Source organism: Sinocyclocheilus grahami, unplaced genomic scaffold, assembly GCF_001515645.1.
Source record: "Sinocyclocheilus grahami isolate Dianchi unplaced genomic scaffold, SAMN03320097.WGS_v1.1 scaffold302.1, whole genome shotgun sequence".
Lineage (NCBI taxonomy): Eukaryota > Metazoa > Chordata > Actinopteri > Cypriniformes > Cyprinidae > Sinocyclocheilus > Sinocyclocheilus grahami.
Window position 1 is genome coordinate 1,130,403 of NW_015505481.1, and position 21,391 is coordinate 1,151,793.

At 37.9% G+C, this 21,391-nt stretch overlaps 2 protein-coding genes across 5 annotated transcripts in view; one reads left to right on the plus strand and one right to left on the minus strand.

The window, feature by feature from the left end:
- Positions 1–12,559, plus strand: part of LOC107601262 (cytokine receptor-like factor 3) — a 16,605-nt gene extending 4,046 nt beyond the window's left edge. The window contains exons 2-8 of the mRNA XM_016293384.1: positions 2,589–2,796; positions 3,914–4,001; positions 7,006–7,183; positions 7,273–7,495; positions 7,786–7,924; positions 8,173–8,285; positions 11,140–12,559. Coding sequence (XP_016148870.1) covers positions 2,589–2,796; positions 3,914–4,001; positions 7,006–7,183; positions 7,273–7,495; positions 7,786–7,924; positions 8,173–8,285; positions 11,140–11,408 — 1,218 coding nt within the window. The 3' untranslated portion in view covers positions 11,409–12,559. The remainder of the gene's footprint in view (positions 1–2,588; positions 2,797–3,913; positions 4,002–7,005; positions 7,184–7,272; positions 7,496–7,785; positions 7,925–8,172; positions 8,286–11,139) is intronic.
- A 22-nt stretch (positions 12,560–12,581) lies between these two features.
- Positions 12,582–21,391, minus strand: part of LOC107601261 (polycomb protein suz12-A-like) — a 17,211-nt gene continuing 8,401 nt past the window's right edge. Inside the window, exons 10-17 of one of the 4 annotated variants that reach the window (XM_016293379.1) lie at positions 19,931–20,111; positions 19,716–19,804; positions 18,916–19,059; positions 18,538–18,695; positions 16,502–16,700; positions 14,588–14,667; positions 14,440–14,472; positions 12,582–14,369 (exon numbers count right to left, since the gene is read on the minus strand). In XM_016293379.1, coding sequence (XP_016148865.1) covers positions 14,087–14,369; positions 14,440–14,472; positions 14,588–14,667; positions 16,502–16,700; positions 18,538–18,695; positions 18,916–19,059; positions 19,716–19,804; positions 19,931–20,111 — 1,167 coding nt within the window. In that variant the 3' untranslated portion in view covers positions 12,582–14,086. Of the gene's footprint in view, positions 14,473–14,587; positions 14,668–16,501; positions 16,701–18,537; positions 18,696–18,915; positions 19,060–19,715; positions 19,805–19,930; positions 20,112–21,391 lie in introns of all 4 variants that reach the window. The other 3 variants (XM_016293382.1, XM_016293380.1, XM_016293381.1) reach the window with 3 other exon arrangements.

Sequence of the window (21,391 nt, forward strand, 5' to 3'; positions counted from 1 at the left end):
TATATATATATATATATATATATTAGGTTTTGAATTTTTTCTCTTTAGAGATTTGCTATGCAGTAAACGAGCATGATTTTGGGCTTTAATGGGAAGGTAAAATGGCTGTTGCAGTTATTTGAATTTGACCAATATCCAAACTCAGAACAGGCTAAGAATATCATTTTGAACCATATTAAACTAAACAAAGAATTACAAGAATATTATTCTACTTTGACCCAGATATCAGTATATCTGGCCAAGTCCCTGCTGATTCCCACCCATTGTGTCCATGTGTGTCAGTGTGCATATGACATTATACATTTGCTCTAAAGAGTTCTGTAGGATCGTACGGACTTCACCTTTTCCCAGAGATCCAGCACTTTTGGGCTAAGTCTAAACATCCTGTGATGGGGAGTCAGCACTTCTAGTCACCCCCCCAAAAAACCCAAAGCAGCAGAGCCCTGAGATCCTGCCTCCACCCTCCACATAAACCTTGCAGCGCATTGTCACGAATAACAATATTTAGGCAGAGGATTCTGTCCTGGCTCTAAATGTTCCGAATGATCCTGATAAGACTTCAACGTATGAAGAATGATGCACGTCTCTGGACAGAAGCATTTCCTGCATCAGCTGCAAACAAAGCGAAGCCTGGAACTTTCCACTAATGTTGATTAACAACACCGTCTCTTTTGGGTTTCATCCATTTATCCTGCACCACTTTATCTGTGTTATTTTAGACTCTCTTCCCACTTCCTGGATGACAGGGTGTTATCTCTACCTACACACACTGTGACGGCAGTCTGTCGAGTTCCATGGTGCAAATCCTCAACACATTTGCACTGCGGTCTGTTGTGTGTGTTTCTGTCAACGTGTTTTTTGCCCAGGGCTGCGTTGTGTTTCACTGATTATAAGGGAATGAGATTTTTCCTCGTTCCAGAAATATGACTCAAGGAATTCTTAAAATTACAGCGCGTAATTTTGCTTTTAACATCTCCTTTTATGTCAGTGTGAAGAGTGCTTGTGTGTGATCGTTCACTAGGTTTTAAGCTATAGTGTACTGGGCAATAATTCAATTGAAGCATGTATTAATGAACATACAAATGTTCATTGATAATGTGACATTGTCGAGCCCAAGCTAACCTTCTTCTGCAAGTTTCATGCTTACAAGAGGAACTGGTTTTTTTTACTCTGAAAACCGCCAGGCTTCCTGTCACTCTTGGCTCCATTTTGCGGAAGGTGAAGCAGTTAGTCTGAAAGATGCATCAAGAAAATTGAAATGTGCCATTCACTTCACCATTTCCGCTTTCAGACCTACACTTCATAAACAAAACTAGACAGTGGCACATTTACGTGACTTACACAGATGACTAAATGTACACTTTTACATTTCTGAATAAATTGGTTGATTTGGTGTTACAGTATTTGTATTCTATAACAGTAGAATTGTATTTTGCATTCAAATGTATTATGGGTTTATTATGTAGTTGTCTGCTTGTCTTTTTTATACTCAGTCTCTATTCAGAGAGGACTACTTTCCTCTGACGTGTTAAATTTGTACAGTACTTTTATTTTAATCCTGTAGGAATTGAGTAACTTTTTCCTCACATAACCTTTATAAAAAAAAATATATAGTGCACATAACCTAATGGTTTTCAGCTAACATCATGGAATCAGTTAGTACTTTCATTCTTCAAGAACGCATTAAATTGATCAAAATTGACAATACTGTTATAAAGTATTTCTGTTTTAAATAAATGCTGTTCTTTTGAACTGTCTATTAATGAATAAATCCTCAAATTTCCACAAAATATTAAGCAGCACATCTGTTTTCAACATTGATAATAATAAGAAATGTTTCTTGAGCAGCAAATGAGGATATTAGAATGATTTCTGAAAAATCATGTGACACTGAAGAATGGAGTAATGATGCTGACAATTCACACTTTTTCATTTACTGTAATTTACCAGTTATGAAATTACAGGCCATTACAGACCACATCTGCCAATCATTGGAATTCAAACATTGTTTAGAAAAAAAGTCCTAATATAGTGCACATAACCTAATGGTTTTCAGCTAACATCATGGAATCAGTTAGTACTTTCATTCTTCAAGAACACATTAAATTGATCAAAATTGACAATACTGTTATAAAGTATTTCTGTTTTAAATAAATGCTGTTCTTTTGAACTGTCTATTAATGAATAAATCCTCAAATTTCCACAAAATATTAAGCAGCACATCTGTTTTCAACATTGATAATAATAAGAAATGTTTCTTGAGCAGCAAATGAGGATATTAGAATGATTTCTGAAAAATCATGTGACACTGAAGAATGGAGTAATGATGCTGACAATTCACACTTTTTCATTTACTGTAATTTACCAGTTATGAAATTACAGGCCATTACAGACCACATCTGCCAATCATTGGAATTCAAACATTGTTTAGAAAAAAAGTCCTGTCTGAATGTTCTAGATTGAAGTTACTTCTTAAAATCAGGAAATGTGCATTTATCAAGCTTTACAGAGGAAATGTTTTCCTGAACTGTCCACAAAATCTCAATGCAATGGAGACAGTTGTATGCAAATGTTGTATGTTCTTTCAGGTGCGGGGCAGTGCCAGTCAGACGCGCGAGGCTCTGCAGCGGCACTTCCAGGAGCTGCAGACAGCAGTGAGTCGACTGCTGACCGAGAGGCTGAACGCTCTGCTGCAAGAGGTCGACAACATCGAGCTAGACAGTGTCAGTCCCTTAGATGACTGTCAGAAGCTCATTGAGCATGGAGTCAGCACAGCTGATGAGCTGCTCCGAGAGGGTGAGTCTGTCAGATCAATGGAAGGGAGACTGGCCCGTCATTGCTAGGACTACAGTTATTCTTCAACTACAGTCACACTAATCTGATTTCATGGAAGTAAAAAAAGTATGTAAAGACCATCATTTGTTATGAGAAGGTATTAATCAGATCAGAAAATTAGATTTAGCCTTGTGCAAGACAAGGATCAGCTATGTCAGCTTGTGGCACGATAAATAATCGAATAGCAGCAATTTGATTATCTGAAAGTATCTAATCAAACTGTGTGAAAATGTGGCTATTCAAGGCTCAGCGATAAAGATGGCTTAAAAGGTTCTGTCATTAATTACTCACCCTCATGTCAGTACCACGACACATGCGTGAGAAGGGAGGAAATTGTTGAATAAAGTTTTCTTTGCGCACAAAAAGGATTCTCGTAGCTTCATAACATTACGGTTGGACCACTGATGTCACATGGACTATTTTAATGATGTCTTTACTAGCTTTCTGGGCCTTGAACATGGTAGTTGCATTGCTGTCTATGGGAGGGTCAGAAAGCTCTCAGATTTCATCAAAAATATCATAATTTGTGTTCCGAAGATGAACGAAGGTCTTATGGCATGAGGGTGAGTAATTAATGACAGAATTTTCACTTTTGGGTGAACTATCCCTTTAATGCTCTGAGCATCTAATTTTTTTTATTTAATCAACAAAATAATGAATACTTTTTTTGATGTTGATTTTTTTTTTAAAGAAAATTAAATTAATGCATTTAATACATTTATGTTGCAAAAAAAAAGTATTCATTTTTTTTCCATTAAAATATATATATATATATATACACACATTTTTGCTGTAGGGTCATTGAAAGTATTAAAAGGGCAAGTACAAATGTGAACCTACTGGCTCACATGGACCGGCAGAAAGATGAGCCCTGCCATTTGGATAATTTCCAGCTATTAAATTGTTGGCTGATGAAATGTTGAAGTGTTTAACAGTTTAACACAAACAGTGCTAAAACCATACAACATCCTGGTTGCTGTAATTTCCTCTAGAGCTCATTTGATTATATTTGCTACAGTTTGATTTTTACTGCCCCTAACGTTCAGTTATAAATATAGTAATATGACTGTCCCTTCAGGGGAGGCTGCCATCCGCTGTGGCATAAATGAGAAGGAGGACAAGCTGGGCAGCTTCACTAAGAAAGCCCTGCAGATCCAGTTGGACAGGTGAGGAGCACACAGACTCATTCACTTAACAAACTCTCAATTCCTGTCTAGAAACACTGAATACATGGGGATTCAGACCTTGAGAACACGGAAAGCAAAGCCTTCTTTTCCTGAAGTTCAGAAGATATTATTCACAGAATTACTAAAGCGCTCATTTAAAAAATCATGTCACCTAACCTTTACTAATACCTGATTTTATGACTCATCTGTTTTGTGACGCATCTGCTCAAAGTTTAACAGAGAGATGGCAACCGTACCAGCAGGGGTGTGCTGAATCACCCAAGCTTAGCTTTATAAAACCATGCTGCCTTAGCTATGATTCATTTGACATAATTAAAATGTACCCCAGGATCAGGTTTTAACATGCCTACAGTCATTACAGCAAAAATTGTAGCATTATGGATGCCATTTAAATAATACATTTTGTGTTTTAGAATAAACACTTTTGAAAGATATTTAATTTGAAAGTGTTTTAGACTTTTAGAAAGCGTTTTAGAATGATCCTTCTGATCTTTAATACTCATTTTGTCATTTAAGCCTCATTATAAGAGAAGAAATACAACAGGAAATAATAATGACTCATCCCTCAGTTTGTGAGAAAGACTGAGAAACGTGTTCACGGTAACATACAAAACACTGCAGTTTTTTCATCTACTGCTTTAAATGCTCAAGCTCTTTAAAGTCAGGTGGATTCTGATTGGCTGTCATTGCTTTTATAGTTTGTCGTATTCCCTCTTCACATAGAATTAGAATGAAGAAACTTAACAGTTTTTGTTATAGTTATCGGCCTTGGTGTGAACAGGCCTTAATAAACTCTCCTTTAAGTCTGAAGGAGGATCTTTGTGTTTGGATAGTTTTAAGCGTTAATGTGTTATCATGAGACTAGTGTGATGCCTTGCATGCTGACTTTGTCTGCAAAAAATTATGTTCAGATTTGTTTTAATAATTCTTACAAATAACTTTTGCATAATCCACAAAGGAGAGCACAAAGGAACTTGGCACAACTCTTATGTAAAGAACTGTTAAATGGGGCAAATCATGAATAAGTTGTTTAATTTGAATTCATAGATTTGGGAAAATACTTGCTGCGCATTTCTGGTTTTAAACTCCATGAAAGTTACATAAAATAGCCAACAATAAAATAAAATAAGAAAAATAATAATAAAAAAATATATAGAGCTTTGCGCTTGACATGCAGGAGAAAAAAAGTAAATTGTGTGCACAATTTACTAATTCATTCCTTCGTTTTAAATAAATTGTGTGCTTGATAATTCGTTCCCTCATTTTAAATAAATTGTGCTTTTGAAAATAATTTGTTCCCTCGTTTTAAATAAATTGTGCGCTCAATATAATAATTAATTCCCTCGTTTTAAATAAATTGTGTGCTCAATATAATAATTAATTCCCTCGTTTTAAATAAATTGTGCTTTTGAAAATAATTTGTTCCCTCGTTTTAAATAAATTGTGCGCTCAATATAATAATTCATTCTCGTTTTAAATAAATTGTGCTTTTGAAAATAATTTGTTCCCTCGTTTTAAATAAATTGTGCTTTTGAAAATAATTTGTTCCCTCGTTTTAAATAAATTGTGCGCTCAATATAATAATTCATTCCCTCGTTTTAAATAAATTGTGCGCTCAATATAATAATTCATTCCCTCGTTTTAAATAAATTGTGCGCTCAATATAATAATTCATTCCCTCGTTTTAAATAAATTGTGCGCTCAATATAATAATTCATTCCCTCGTTTTAAATAAATTGTGCGCTCAATATAATAATTAATTCCCTCGTTTTAAATAAATTGTGCTTTTGAAAATAATTTGTTCCCTCGTTTTAAATAAATTGTGCGCTCAATATAATAATTCATTCCCTCGTTTTAAATAAATTGTGCGCTCAATATAATAATTAATTCCTTCGTTTTAAGTCAATTGTGTGCTTGATATAATTTGTGCTCTCATTTTAAGTGAATAGATACTTTAATTGGGTTTTATTTTGAGTTGGGAATGAGTTAGGGTTAGGGTTAGGGTTAGGGTTAGGGTTAAATTGTGTGCACGATTTCTGTTGCATAGAACTGACTCATACACACATTCTCAAAAGCTTGCAGCATTGCATGGAATCATTTTAAGTGAGAAGCATCTACATCAGTTTATGAGAATGTAGGATTGAATACGAATTGAATAATTGTTAGATAATACAAATTATTATTTCGTGCACAATTTACTCAAAACGAGAGAACGAATTAGTAAATTGTAGGGATGTAATGGTATTATCAATATCTTGGTATCGCGATATGAAAATTGTCTCGATATCACCGTGGTCACATGACGATATGAAATGATAGGCCTTCCGGCAAAAAGTGTAGTTTTTAATATATATATAAACTTCTTATTCTAACATAAAAGCTCTTTGAAGTTGTGTTTTGCTACATTATGCTTTGGCACAGAATCTTTCAAACAAACTAAAACTGAAAGCACAATGTCTTAATCCCTTCATCAAGTCTGTTTTCACTGCGTGTTTCAAAGCGAAGTGCGCACTTCGTTCAGGCGATCAGTTTACCGTGTTCCTCGTTTATTGCATGTGTTTGGAGTTTAGCTCACCTTTGGGAGCGCAGTGGCAACCAGTTATGCTTTATTTTCACGGCAGATAATTACAGCATTTCACTTTAAAATGTACAAAATTTTCTTTTTTTCCCCAAGTCTTAATTTTTCTCTTTTTAAATATCACAATAAATATCGTAACGTGGACTTCATATTAAGATATTATCATATTGTGAGATTTTGGTATCGTTGCATCCCTAGTAAATTGTGTGCACGATTTTACTTTATCCCTGCATGTCATGTAAAAAATAAACAAAATGAATTCAAAAATTTGTCAGCATGTTTTGTGCTACTTTATTCAAACGTAGTTACTTGATGCGCCTTATTTAAACCTTGCAGGAGGATTTGCCTAAGATTAATGTATAATCATGAACGGATACAGTATATGTAAAAACGTGTTGTCATCAGTCTGCCCGAGGTACCTGCGCTGGTGGACGTGCCGTGTCTGTCTGCGCAGCTGGACGACACTTTGCTGCATATGTTCCGGACACACGTGGCTCGGCACAGCAGCGTGGCCTCTCATCCGCCCGTCCAGATTGAGGAGCTGGTGGAAAGACCTGGCGGTGTGCTGGTGCGCTGGTGTAAGGTGAGTCTGGCCTCCCCTGTTCGAGTCCATCAGACATTTTCAGCGTCACATGACTCTCTTGGCAATACCTATTGCGTGTTTGCGTGTAGGTGGACGATGACTTCACCCCGCAGGACTACCGGTTGCAGTACCGTCGTGGTAACTCTTCTCAGTATGAGGACGCGTACATTGGAAAAGACACCGAGTTCCTGGTGCTCCATCTTGACCCGCACATTGACCACCTGTTTCGTGTGTGTGCCAGAGGAGAGGGCCGAACCGAATGGAGCCCGTGGAGCATCCCGCAGACCGGCTACACCACACTCGCACCCCACGGTACAGACTCAACGAAACCTAGCATTCTAGATAGTTCACCCAAAAAGGAAAATTCTGTCATTTACTCACCCTCAAGTAGTAGTTTTGGAAGTCAGTGGGACCAGCTACTGTTTGGTTACCCACATTCTTCAAAATATCTTCTTTTATGTTCAACAGAAGAAGGAAATTCATTCAGGTTTGGAACTACTTGAGGGGGAGTAAATGATGTACAAATTTCTGTGGAAATTCCTCATAAAGCACCACGGAATGTGAACGTGTTTCATAAATGTTGTTTTATTGTGCGTTGACAGAATGGCTTCCAGGCGTGGATGGCTACATTTTAAGCAGTAGGAAGAACATCGCTATGCGCAATGACTCATCGCCTGGTCACGGGGGTGTTCTGTACTCCAACTCCCCCTCATACTTCTGTGGCCAGACCCTCACCTTCAAGTACATCAGCGTTTCATTCTTCCACATAGTCTCATAGCAAATCAAATGTGGGCTATATGAAAGTGGGATGCTATAAATAGGCTAAGATCACATTACACATACAGCAATTCATTATTTAAAAAACAAACAACGGAGAGATGCAGAATCATCGCAAATAACATTTTTACAGTAGCAAATATCAGCAGGCTTATCGTATGTCTCACTCGTTGTGTGTCTGATTTTTGGCTTTCTCGTTTGTTTGTTCGCAGGATCACAGCTGCTGGACAGACAGATAAGCGGGACAGTTTGGGTGTGTGTGCGGACAGCAGAACTGCCACAGACTCACTGCAGAGGGATCAGGCTGTCTGCATCTCCACTAATGGTATGAACAGGACAATATAGTTCAACTAACATAATATTTATACACCTTTTCAAGATGTTCAGTATATACATTTTTGTTCAAATGTTTGAGGTCGGTTAGCATTTTTTCATGTTTTTGAAAAAGTCTCTTCTGCTCACCAAGGCTGCATTTATTGGCTCAAAAATACAGTAAAAAAAGTAATATTATAAAATAATTACAATTTAAAATGCATTTTTTCAATTTGAATATATTTGTACAAATTTTCCTGTGATGGCAAATCTGAATTTTCAGCAGCCATTACTCCAGTCTTCATCAAGGTGTATCATTGTTGAAAGCAGTTGTGCTGCTTAAGGGGCCGTTCACATGTCGTGCCTAAAAACGTGTGGAAAACGCAAGGGGCGCCGCTCTCTGCTTTTTCCCCAAAGCGTTCGGGCGCTTGCGCTCCAGAGGCGTCTGTCATTGCTAAGCAACTAGGGCTGAAACGATTCCTCGAGTAACTCGAATACAAAAAATCATCTAGGCAAATTATGTGCTTCGAAGAATCGTTTAGTCCATTCACTATGGATGCACTGAATTTTTGGCCGCCGAAAATATATGCCGCGCCGCCCAGCAGTGTTCAGGTTTCACTCTCCTCCAGCCGTCATCACTGCGCCATGTGATGCTCCGTTCAATATTCCGCTCATACTGCTCATTTACCGCTCATGCTCACCGGAAAAGCGAAGTCTGCTCAAATAACGCGCTGACAAGAAATTTCTATGTAGTATACTTGTTCCTGTTTGCAGTACTGGGCAACTCTGGTAAAATCTCGTTCACTGATCTGCTCCCCGCTATATATGCTCTGCTGATAATAATAGCTTTGCCAGGGTTTTTATATTTTTATACATGTTTACTTGATATTTTGTTTACACAAAATCATCATTTCTATTCATTTCCCACTGATTTACGCGATCTGATGAGCATTAACTCGTATTACGCGATCATATCTCTATGAATGAATGAATGGCAGAGACGCACGTTTTCCTTTACCACACACACACACACACACTGCTCTGAGAGTCACTTCATGACCGTTTCATTTGAGTAAAACTAGCGTCATATCATGTACACACAGAAATGTAAAGGTATTCACGGCAACCCTTCAAAATAAAAGTCTGGTTTAATTTGAAGACATTGCAGCAAAAATGTATTACTATTGTTCAGCAGAATGTACATACTACTACTACAATTATGAAAACGTTATTTTTAAAAGAATGATCACACAACATTTCTTCCATGTTTTAATTTTAATAGTAAATCCCCTTTGTTTGCTACATAGTTTAATTTTCAATAATTTAAAGATAAATGATATTAATGTTTTATGCCTTCATTTGATAACCAGATACACAACACAGAATTCTGAGGAAAAAGAAAACCTTTCATAAGGCTATTTTAAGAATAAATAACAATAAAATATTAGGTGAGAGAAAATAAAACATAACTTTATATATAACTGTCATTTTCTTTAATCATAGCTATAATTATTATAACACCTAAAATATGTAGCGTGTAAAAAGTGTTTGTTTCAGCCACTTGAAGGGTGGGTACATTGTGTGCACATGATCAGGATGGTACCACCTCCGCCGCATTTTGAGAAAGGAAAAACCGTTTGCAGGACTATACATTATTTGGATAATTAGTCAAAAACAACAACAACAACAGTTATGTCTGATTCTGTTGCACAGAACTGAATAAAAATAATTCACTGATATTTAATATTAATATATTTTCTGTCCAATTTTCTTTCAATAAAAGTGTGGTTATTTTATTGGCTTGTGTTTTTTTAATTCCGTGTAATTTAAATTGAGTTAAATTAAAAAGTCTTACAAAATTACTTTATATTATTTAATAAAATAAATAATTATTACAAAGCATTTTCGGTTTTCGACCAAGCACATCCAGAATTCTCGGTTTCGGCCCAGAATTTTCATTTCGGTGCATCGCTACCATTTACTGTAACTACAGTTTGCAACCACATGCTCCTTTAAAGGATTACACACACACAAACACACACCAGTATGCAGAGAGACATTTAAGAGGGTTTATTCTCCAAATAACTTTAAATTCATGTGTTAATAAATGTTATGTGTATGGACTCTTGTTTTTGTTTCACGTTAGCTTCCCGTCCACTAATTTTTGCCTCTTACAAAAGCCACAAAGCCTTCTAAGAAGACAGTAAAGGCTTATGTCATGCCTGAGCTATAGTTAGGCTGAAACTTGAAAGTTAAGTTGCACAATGTTTAGGTTTTTTTTTATTTTTTTTTTATTACTATTAATCTGATTTATGCCTTAGTTTTTGGTTGTACTATGTTTAACTTTTTTAAAGTAATTTGAAATAGATTTTTATATATTTGTTTTTGCATTTTGAATGTAATATGGCAATTAAATGCACTAAATGGGTTTAGTTTTCAGTTATTAATATTAATATATGCAATTTCAGTAATAAAAATGTTAGTATTGCTCTTTAATAAAGAAAAAGGTCTTCTTATCCAATTACTCGATTAATCGATGGAATTTTCAGTAGAATACTCGATTACTAAAATATATATATATATATATATATATTTAATGTTATGTATAATCAGTTTAACAAAGCATAAGAAATATTAGGTATAGTAGGTAAGTATTAGTGTTTATTGCTAAAACAATTAAACACTCACAGAGCGAGTCGTCTGGGAGATTTATGAGCAATGACTCAAATGAATCGTTTGTTATAATTTTAAAATGATTCACTGAAATGGATAGTTTAAATCATTAAAAGTGTCTTTTTGAGGCACTGCTTACTCACCGACTGCAGCAAACATTAGTGTCAAGCCACCGTGTGCTTTCCATTTTCCAGGTGCCGTGTTTGTGAACGGAAAGGAGATGACCAACCAGCTACCAGCCATCACTGTTGGCTCTTCTGTGACCTTTGACATGGAAGTAGTCAACCTCTTTCCTGTGAGCAACAATAACAACCCCAGCGATGGTGGAAACTTCAAGCTGAGGGTGACGATTGGCTCAGGGAACAGGGAAGTGGTGTTTGATTGGCTGCTGGATCAGGTGGTGGACAGCCTTTTCTTTGGCTGCTCCTTCACGCACCCTGGATGGAAAGTGCTGGTGTTTTGATTGTTGCATGATGAAAGATCCAGTCTGCTGGAATTCGAGACCTCACGTTTCTTTAATGTTATCAAACTTCCCAAGTGCTTACAGTGTTCAGATGTCACATTTACCCTTTTTCTTATTATCAGCACCACGTATCACTGCAGAATAACATTAGACTTTGTTCTGAGGTATGACGCCAACCACTGCTCTTTGACCTCATTACAGATGGACAGGTGTTGTGGTATTTGCATAACAGTAAATATTTGCAAAAGAGACTGTTACATGTTTGAGGAGTCTAATAAAGTCTTTAGCTGCAGGTGTTAAGTTGCAAAGCATGCTGGTCTGGTTTACCACAGAAAAGAATCTACGGTGAAGCATTCAGAGATCAAAGGCACTCAAAACTGCTCAAAAATGTACAAAAACAAACAAAATGCTTTATAGCGAACGACGAAGCTGAATCTTTTACGCTCAGACAATCTTTTCTGCTTTTGAGTTCTCAAGTCTGAAGTGGAGAATGTATCCTTAGAACTTTTAGTCTGTTTAAACAGCTGAATGTCGTTTGATTTAGGACACTGTAACGTTTAGAGACGGCATATAACTAGTATTTAATTGGTGTTTGCCTGGTACTCCGTGCTCTCATTTAGAAAGTAGTTTTTAATTTTTACATCACAGGGTAGAGTGTTTAAGGTGTCAACCCATTCATTCACAACTTCAGCAAAATAATATGGAGCAGTAGATAGCAATAGGTTTCCACAGAAATGTGATAATTCGCACTAAGCTTAAGTGTTGTGCCATTTTATGATCTTTTATGTTCACATTTTTACATGCATACCTGTCTTACTGAACCACTTCATGTTTTTATCAGTTGGCTTACCTTACAGTAATGCTTCTAATGCTTTGGCTGGAGATTTCAGAGGAAAAACATTGACAAAATGAGAGGACAAGCACCCAACTCGTGTGTTCCTGAGATAAAACATCGTTTACAAGGTACTATGTAATTCCTCACTGCAGAAGAGAACATTTGTAACTCTATGCAGACTAACCCATGAAAGATCTGATCTATACTATATTTATAAAACTGTGACCGTTTAACGTGTATTTGATTTTGTCTGTGCCTTTGCAGTACAGCTGTAAGAATACAACTGAACATTTGAGATTTAATAAATTGTTTGGAACATTTCAAAAATTCTTGATTTATTTTATTTGTAAATGTTTACTCAAAAGAAAAACATGAAAGATAATCATCAACTTGTGAGGTATCAATTGTAAAACAAAAAAATCTTTATTTTAAATAAAGAGCAACCTCAAGCACGTTTCAGCAAAATTCAGAAACTCAAGCAGGTTTCATAATGTTCTTAATTCAAGATATAAGTATCTTTTTTGACATTACTTTACATCAGTAATCCACAGCATGTGTAATCGTTGCTGTATTGAGTGTTACGCAAAAATTAGCAATTACACAACGGCTTCAGCCAGTTAAGCAACTGATCTCCAATATTGACCAAAAACATTTTTAACCCAGTGCACAGTTGTAGCGAAATAAAGCAGTAATGATTCACAAACAGATCCCTTTCTTTTAAAACAGATGCATACAACAACAAAAACAACAACTATGAAGACTTACATTTCTGATTTGAAACCAACTAGACAAACATTATAACCATTTCACTTTGGTCTAAAATAATATTCCTTCTGGAATGCAGTCCCCTTCAGCAAAGCCATCGTGTAATATCACTAAACCCATGTACACGTTACAACAGGTTTCTTCAGAAACACCTGAAAATCAAACAAATGGGCACCGTGAAGGACAAGTGGAAACGAGATAAATTGATGGACACCAGAGCAGATGCACGGTCTATGGAACTGGACAGTTTGAAATGACTCAAACAAGAATAAATGAAACCTTTTCGCACTGATTTAGACCAAAAGTTCAAACCCTGCTTCGAGTCCATGTTTCCATGGGTTAGGCAAGTGTAAACATTTCTGCAAGGCTTCGCCACCCCACTGCGTTGTAGTACCCTGTACCTGTATGTTTGTGTTGCAAGGTCAGTGAAATGAAGGCTCTGAAAAACTTGATAAACTCTGCAGTGTAGATGTTCTTCAATCCAAGATTCCAAAGAAAAACAAGTCAAAAAAAAAAGAAAAAAAGTGTGGTGCAACTTAAAAACTTGGATGGCACAAACTGAAATGCTGAAAAACTCCACAAAAAAAAAAAAAAAAGGTGAAACCATACACAAGCAAAAAATTAAATGTTAAGGTTTTCAGAATGAGTTTATCAACCCCTGTGAAAAATATGCACAATATTTTGTATAGTTGCAAGTTTGTAGGAGCCATTTCCATCCATTGATGTTCAAAATATATTAAAACAAAATCTTTTCATAGTCCTTTTAAAAACAGGCACCTAAAACAAGTGCTAAACATTTGCTAGAGCTACAGGGTTGTGTGGGAAGAGAAAAATCTGACCTGCTTGTACACTCCATCATAAAGACTAAAGGCATCTTCAAGTAATTTGAACCTAGTAAAGAGTTGCTTTGAACTCTGATGACATCAGGCCAAAATCATGATCTGCAGAGTATGTGGCTGTCGAACCACATAAACTGCTTCTAACTCGACATCAACTTTAACCGTGTGAGCGAGCAGAATTTGGTGGCTCTCGGATGCCTGCTGACACTCAATTCAACGCAGAGTGTGAGGAGGAGGTTTCAGTGATTCTGGGTGTTGACTAAACTTGATACACTGGTTTCACCATTGCAGCTGGATCCACCATCAGCATCGTCTTGCGTTTTGGCTTGCTCCTGGCCATCTTTTTGCGGTTTCAGGTGAGCCATGGCCTTATCTATGGTCCCTGTATTCACTAAACCAAAGTCGTGCATGCTGACCAGATGGAGCAGAATGTTCCGGCAAAGGTTCTTCTCGATGATGGTGGTGCTGTGCTGCTCCACAAACAACAAGCAGGCCTGATTCATTTGGTTGTCAGCTATGAATCTGCATGGAAAGAAACAAGCGAATTACTGGCAGAAATGTGATCAAGCTCTGAGAGATAAACTCACGTAACATGTAAGGTGATACGAGGAGAGTATCCAGGCCACTGTAATATACAGAACAAGGATTGCGTTTAATAGGAGAGGTTTGATTCAATAAAACAAACTTTAAACAGAAAGGACCGAAGTGAAGTAGAAGTGAGAAGAAAAAAAAAAACATACCCATGTTTCATTACATGCAGGTTCCACAATTTCATGACCTCTTTCTCTCCCTCATTGACATCCGTGAATTCATCGATTTGCTAAGGGGTAGTGAAGATAAAGTCACTTAAAATGGTAAATGCTAAATAAAACATGTGTGCAATTTCAGATTTAGAGGGTGCTATAAACTAGGGATGCACCGAAATGAAAATTCTGGATGCACTTGGCCGAAAACAGAAACGAAGCCAAAAATGCTTTGTAATAATTCTTTATATTATTCAATAAAATAATAAAGTAATTTTGTAAGACTTTTTAAATGTAACTTCATTTTAATTACACTAACTTTAAAAAAAAAAAAAAAAAAAAAACAAGCCAATAAAATAACCACTTTTACTGAAAATTACACAATAAAATTGGACAGAAAATTGATTAAATATCAATATATTTTTATTTAGTTCTATGCAACAGAATCAGATTTTTTAGATTCAAGTTTTTTAACTAATTATCCAAATAATATATAGTCCTACAAAGCTATTATTATCAGCGCATGTGAGCAGAGCACAGTGGGGAGCAGATCAGTGGATAGCGTCATTTTACCAGTGTTGCCCAGTACAGCAGGTTACATCCCAGTAGCGCTACTGCAAACAGCAACAAGTAACATAATTCATAGAAATTTCCTGTCTGCGCATTATTTGAATGAACTTTGCTTTTCCGGTGAGCATGAGCGGTAGACGAGCAGAACGCACATTCATAGAGCGGAATATTGAGTGGAGCATCACATCATGCAGTGACTGTGGCTAGAGGAGAGTGAAACCTGTGCACGGCGCACCATATATATATAAATAAATAATTTCCCCGGCTCATATTTTCTGCCGATAATTTTTGGTGGCTGAAAATTCGGTGCATCCCTACTATAAAAAGTCACTGAACAACAAAGCAATTACGCAGATAAAAATCAACCCTTTATACTAACATTGATTTAATGCAACTTAATTCCAGATATGCTGTAACATCCCTCCTCAGATGCGATTTGAACATGTAGTGTCAGTGGAAGCATATCATATTCAGTCTCACACAGACTAAAACCCGGCTCACACTGTGCTATTTTGGCCACGATTTGGTCGTCTGAGACAAATTCTGAAAATCCTAAAATATTCCTATAATCCTTGGCTAAAATCTGTAGTATTTGATCGCAGGTTTGACATTATTAAATGGCCCGATTAATGGCCGTTACGATCAAATTTGACCTCTGATTAACTTCTCTGGCAGTGTCAGAAGATTTGGCGCACAGTCCTGCAGTGTGACATCTCCTACGACGAACGTCAAAGTGTCTTTGTTTTTCAAGACAAGCCATGATCAGAATTAATGCTAGAAATGTCTTCTAACCGCATAAACTCCGGCGCTCCCGTCCTCCGCTCACGGAATTCATGATACGTTGCCTTTGCTATGATAAACACCAGTTGCACCGCTGTTTTCATGTGGGTGTGTAGTGCTGCTTACACTATTCTTCTTAAATACGCCGGTATTGCTGCCATTCATATACTTTTAATGACAGCCAACATTACAGCCCCGCGTGCAATGCAGCTTGCGGTCACTGAACGTGTATGAGTTGATAATGTAAAACTCCGGACAGGTTTTCTTGCGCGCACCCGTTTTTAACGCGTCTTGACTGTCGTACAGTCTGACATTAATGACAACTGAGATCCCACAGTGTGACATGATCATCATGTTCGTACAGTCTGACAAGTACAATCCTAAAGGACTTTTAAAAATCGCACAGTGTGAGCCCGGCTTGAGTCACAAACAGCACACCATCTGTCTTTTTTTTGCCGTTTTGATTTGTCATCTAGAGTCAATCTGACCTAGTAAATGCTACTCTGGATCTTCAGTGTTAACAGAACCAAAGGGTTACTGATCTTCTGACGGCTTCCTCACCATAACAGTCTTCTCTCTGAGCCATGCCGGGTCCGTCTCGTCCTCACTGTCCACATCCATTTCCTGTGGTCTAAGCGGCGTGCAGCTGTCGCTGTGGAAGTACAGCCGGTTGTGGCCGCTGATGTATGTCCGCTGCTGCTCCTGTTCTCCATCCTCTGGCTCCAGGAACTCGGAGAGGCTGGGCTTTGAGCGCTTGGGCCTGAGAAAACCAAAACATTGCGTTTTAACACCAGATGCAAAGAAATGGATGCAAGGTATGTGATAGGCCTGGGTGGCATGACGGTATGTACTGTAGAAATGTTTACAGACTTCAAATGTTCGAAAGGTAGTCAGTGTGGAATTCAACTGATATGGGGTAAAAGGTGCATATATTCATCAATTTACAACTGACCTCAAACACAGCCCATCCATTGATATTTATAATGCACTAGTGTTTTGAGTTTTATTTTTAACTCAAGTGTTGTAAAATATAAAGCAGCTGTTTTAGCACTGATGCCAGTTGCATCATTAATTTCTTATGAACAATTTGTTTTGGTTAGCATCCAAATAAAATAACTGGCCTAGTTAATGAGGGAAATAATGGAAAAGCAATATCCAACACACTTTCTGATTAAATTATAACTATATTGTGATACACACAGATACATGCATATAGAGAGTAGGGCTGTGCAACACCAGCAAAGTCACGATACGATGCGTATCACAATACAGAGGCCACGATACGATACGGGCCTGCACTGAATTTCATCTCAGCAGAATTTAGAAAAACAGCTGTTTATTAAACGCTGCATACTATAGTGCCATTTCTAACTATTGGCAGAGCAGGCAGTTGGCCTCTGCATTATGAAGGGCCTCCATAACTGTACCACAGTACAATATAGGTAATGGCATATGTTTCATGTTTACATTGGGCACTCCCCACCAGGTACAATATTCAGATTTTTTGCATCTTGTTTTTTAACCCATAAATAATAATGTACTTGTTCTAATAAATTTATATTGTAATGCACTCATTCTAATATATTTTTTTAAATCATATTTACATTGTATTAATTTGTGCAATGATAACCTACCAGCACTCTACGTTTAAAAAATAAAAATTAGAAGAGTTCTAAACTAATGCGGTGTCTTCTGTATCTAACGCGCACACGCTCAGTCACTCACACAGATCACGTTGCGTCCTCACTGAGACATTCAGGAACAAACTTTTTAGCGCTGCACCGCTATTTTATCAACTAAATAGCTTAATTGCTCAAGAGATACATTATCTTTCTCAACAAGGAGCTGGTAACATCGTTGTTTCTAAAGGAATTAAAGCCACAGCTTTACTGTTAATAGAGAAACGCTGCAAAACGGTGGTAATTCATACATACACAGCCTCTCTCTCTCTTTCTCTCATAAATGAACCCTTGATTAATTGCAATTTTCTGAGAATAGAATATTGAAGTGGAGCTAGCTAAACTGCAAGCTAAAACCGGTGTTTTCAGAAAGCAAGTGCATTTATCCACAGTGGAGAGAGAGAGCGCGCGTGCACATGGTTGCCAGGTTGACAAACACACTTGGCAGATATTTCCGTATTGCGCAAGTGGGAAGCTTGCAGGATTACGTCTCTTTATTTCAGGCAACCCAGTAGTGTTCCTCTGCGGCCAGATTAAACCTTGTTATAGCCTATATATTATGCTCCATTCATTATTTTTTAGAAACCTCGCACTTTTCTGCTCAATTTTAAACGTTGTTCTTGTATTCAAATTAAGCGCGGTCCACTGCTGCACACGTGCCACAATATCGATACAGGGCCAGCTGTATCGATACTCGTATCGTCAAATCTCTGTGACGATACATTGTCGTATCGATGTATCGAACACAGAACTGAGAGAGAGAGAGAGAGAGAAAGAAAGAAAGAAAGAAAGAAAGAAAGAAAGAAAGCAACCACAAAAAAAAAATTTTTTAAATAACGGTGGAACTTTTTACTCAGATGCAACCATTTTTGAATTTGGATACTTTCAGTCTTTCTTTCACTTTCAACCCACACAGACCTGCAGACAAGGAAGTGTGTAACTGGAGTCCTTTTCACTGGGCCGTTACGGCTGAAGGCAAAGCCAGGTTGGCAGTGGATGTCCTGAGGGTTGCCCACGTAAGAGCCGTCATAGCATTCATTAATCGACACATCTATCCTGGCTCCTTTAGGATGAGGCTGGGTGAGATAAAAATGACTTCATCACTATAAACACTTCTACCAAACATGGACTGTATTTTTGTTGCTCTGCAAGTGGTTATGAATGTTTAACCCAGCTCAACTAAAAGGCATTTACAGATCGATTCCCACAACAAGTGTAAACACTGTGGCATTACACTTATGACTACATAATCCATGTGGTCTGGTGACAGTTTCAAAACCTTGAGATACTTCTTACCACATAGTTGAAGATGAAGCGGCTGTGGGAGAGCTTGAGGTGCTTGAGGAGGCTGTAGAGCTTACGGCAGTTCAACGTGCACCAGGGACAGTGCAGGTCATCTCTGGCCTCCGTCTGCTGCCGTGCGTTATTGTTATACAGGAACTACAAAACAAGGGGATGGACACAAGAGACCATGACCACACAGTAGCTCACCATACAAAACCAACAATGGGTCAGAGCAAAAGGTCAAGGCAGGACTTATGGACTCCAGCGCTCTCATGGTGATACTATACAACAGAATCTACAGTGGAAAGATGTAGAGAATCACAGGAAACTCCCTACCCTTTTGACAGTCAATATAAAGGCCTGTGATCACTGATAAGTGCTGTGTTATGTGTACAGTGTGGTTTGGTATTGTCAGATACATTTGCAGATGCATGTTACTCACCTGATAATTTGTTTGTTTGTTTATTGCCATTCCAGCTTCTGTGGCTATTTTCATGGCAAGAAATATTATGGCTGTATTTGGCTTAACTAGATAAAAATCTTCAAAAGAGTTAACTGAATAAAAAAAAATTCTCAATGAGTTAAAACCAGCACAATCTAATAAAACATGCTTAATGGATAAAGGGCTTCGGCAGACAGAACACCGAGGATCTTCCCCTAGTATTAAAAACTTGTCATCCTGGAATGACCAATTCTACAGCGGGTATAAACAATCTGGTCCCATTGGTTAGAAAATTTTCCAACATTGGGACTAATTTCATGGGGTTTATTCATTGTACATAGATCCCACTCTGTCATTTGTTATTACTCACCTGATAATAAACACGTAGTTTCTGACGAGGTTCGACATGAGTTTGTTCTCTTCTTACTGGTAGATCAGCGCCAACTGATTCATTAACAGCTGCAATCAATAAAACGTCATTGTTATGACCATTATCCTCAGTGCTGCACACAAATTGTTATGCTTTAAAGACCAAAATGTTAGTGATCTTCACTTGTAATCACTAACCAGTGCTGGTGATCTTACCTACTGCATGTGGCGGCTTCACATTGCTAGGCTTGCCGCTGTCTACTGTGCTGGATTCAGAATTGCGTGTGGCAAGCGGTTTGGCCACTGGTGCCGTTCCCCTGTCAGCCGTGTCATTGGTCCATCGCAAAGTGAACTGCAGCGTGGGTCCCTGAGAAAAGGTCTCGAAGGGTGGAAGCCACTGAAACACAGGGTAAAGATCCCAAATAAAAGTCCAAAAACTACTTAACGACATACAAGCATCTCGAATAGCCACATTAATAAAACATGTACCTTGTCAGTGTCATGCGCTTTGCTTGGACATTTGTTGTGATAAACAGGAAAGTGTGTTAAAGCACCAGCAAAACAGTGTAAAGAAATACTCTTTGTGAGAAGCAGTCAATCAGCAGAAGTTTAAAGCAGCTTGTAAGTGTATTTATTTCTTGTCTCCGTGTTTAGCGCAGTTGTCGTTGCTAGGAAATGCTTGTTTTGTTTACTGTGTGGAGACGTGCTGAAATCGCGTTTGGTCTCGTTCTGTATCGCGTAACTTGTCAATGTCGTGCGTTTGCTTGGCCATTTGTTGTGATAAACAGGAAAGTGTGTCCAGCTGAATTCAATTTGAGTTTTGTTAGACTAATATAAAAAGCTTAGTATACCGCGGCAGCGGTCGCGGCAGTCCTCGTGTGAAGACCGAAGAGTGTAAAGACCATTGACTCGACTCCACCAAGCAGGGACACCGGCAAGACACATAAGTATCGCTTCTGAATCATTCTCTTTCCTACTACTTGTTCCCCTTCTGTTTTCAGTTATTATAACCAATTCTTACTATGTGTTTCTAGATCCCTACTATCACTACCACTCGCAAACCATGCATCACACACTGTAGGCAGCGCAATCCTAACAACCTGCGCACTTTGCCTATGTCTACTAATACATTCTCACCAAATCATCCCAGTGGAATCATCCACAGTCTTTGGTTTCTCTGTGTAACGGCCAGTGAGATACGGTAATGGTGAGTGTTCAGGCGAGGAGGCTACTAAGGAGAGACAGAATTGGTTTTGAATGTCCGGGCTCTTTACAATAGAGACAACACACTCAAGGTGCGTGCGACACAAAGTCCAGCTTCAGATATTGTTTTAGAACTGCTTAACTAACTTGCTTCCTTTCTTGCTTTTGATTGGCTGCTCTTTCTAAAGCAGCCAATCAATCAGCCAATCAAATTTTATAGTTGTTTATTGACCCCCAGGACCACTAGTTAACTTTGTGGAAGAATTAGATGTGCTGCTCTCAAACTTTCAAACTTTCCTTACTGCCCTAGTTATGCTTGGAGACATCAACATCCACCTACATAAACCTCAGGCTGCAGACTTCCACACTTCCACACTCTCTTTTGATCTCAAGCGAGTATTAACTACAGCTACTCACAAATCAGGCAACCAACTGGACCTTATTTACACACGACACTGCTCCACTGATCATGTG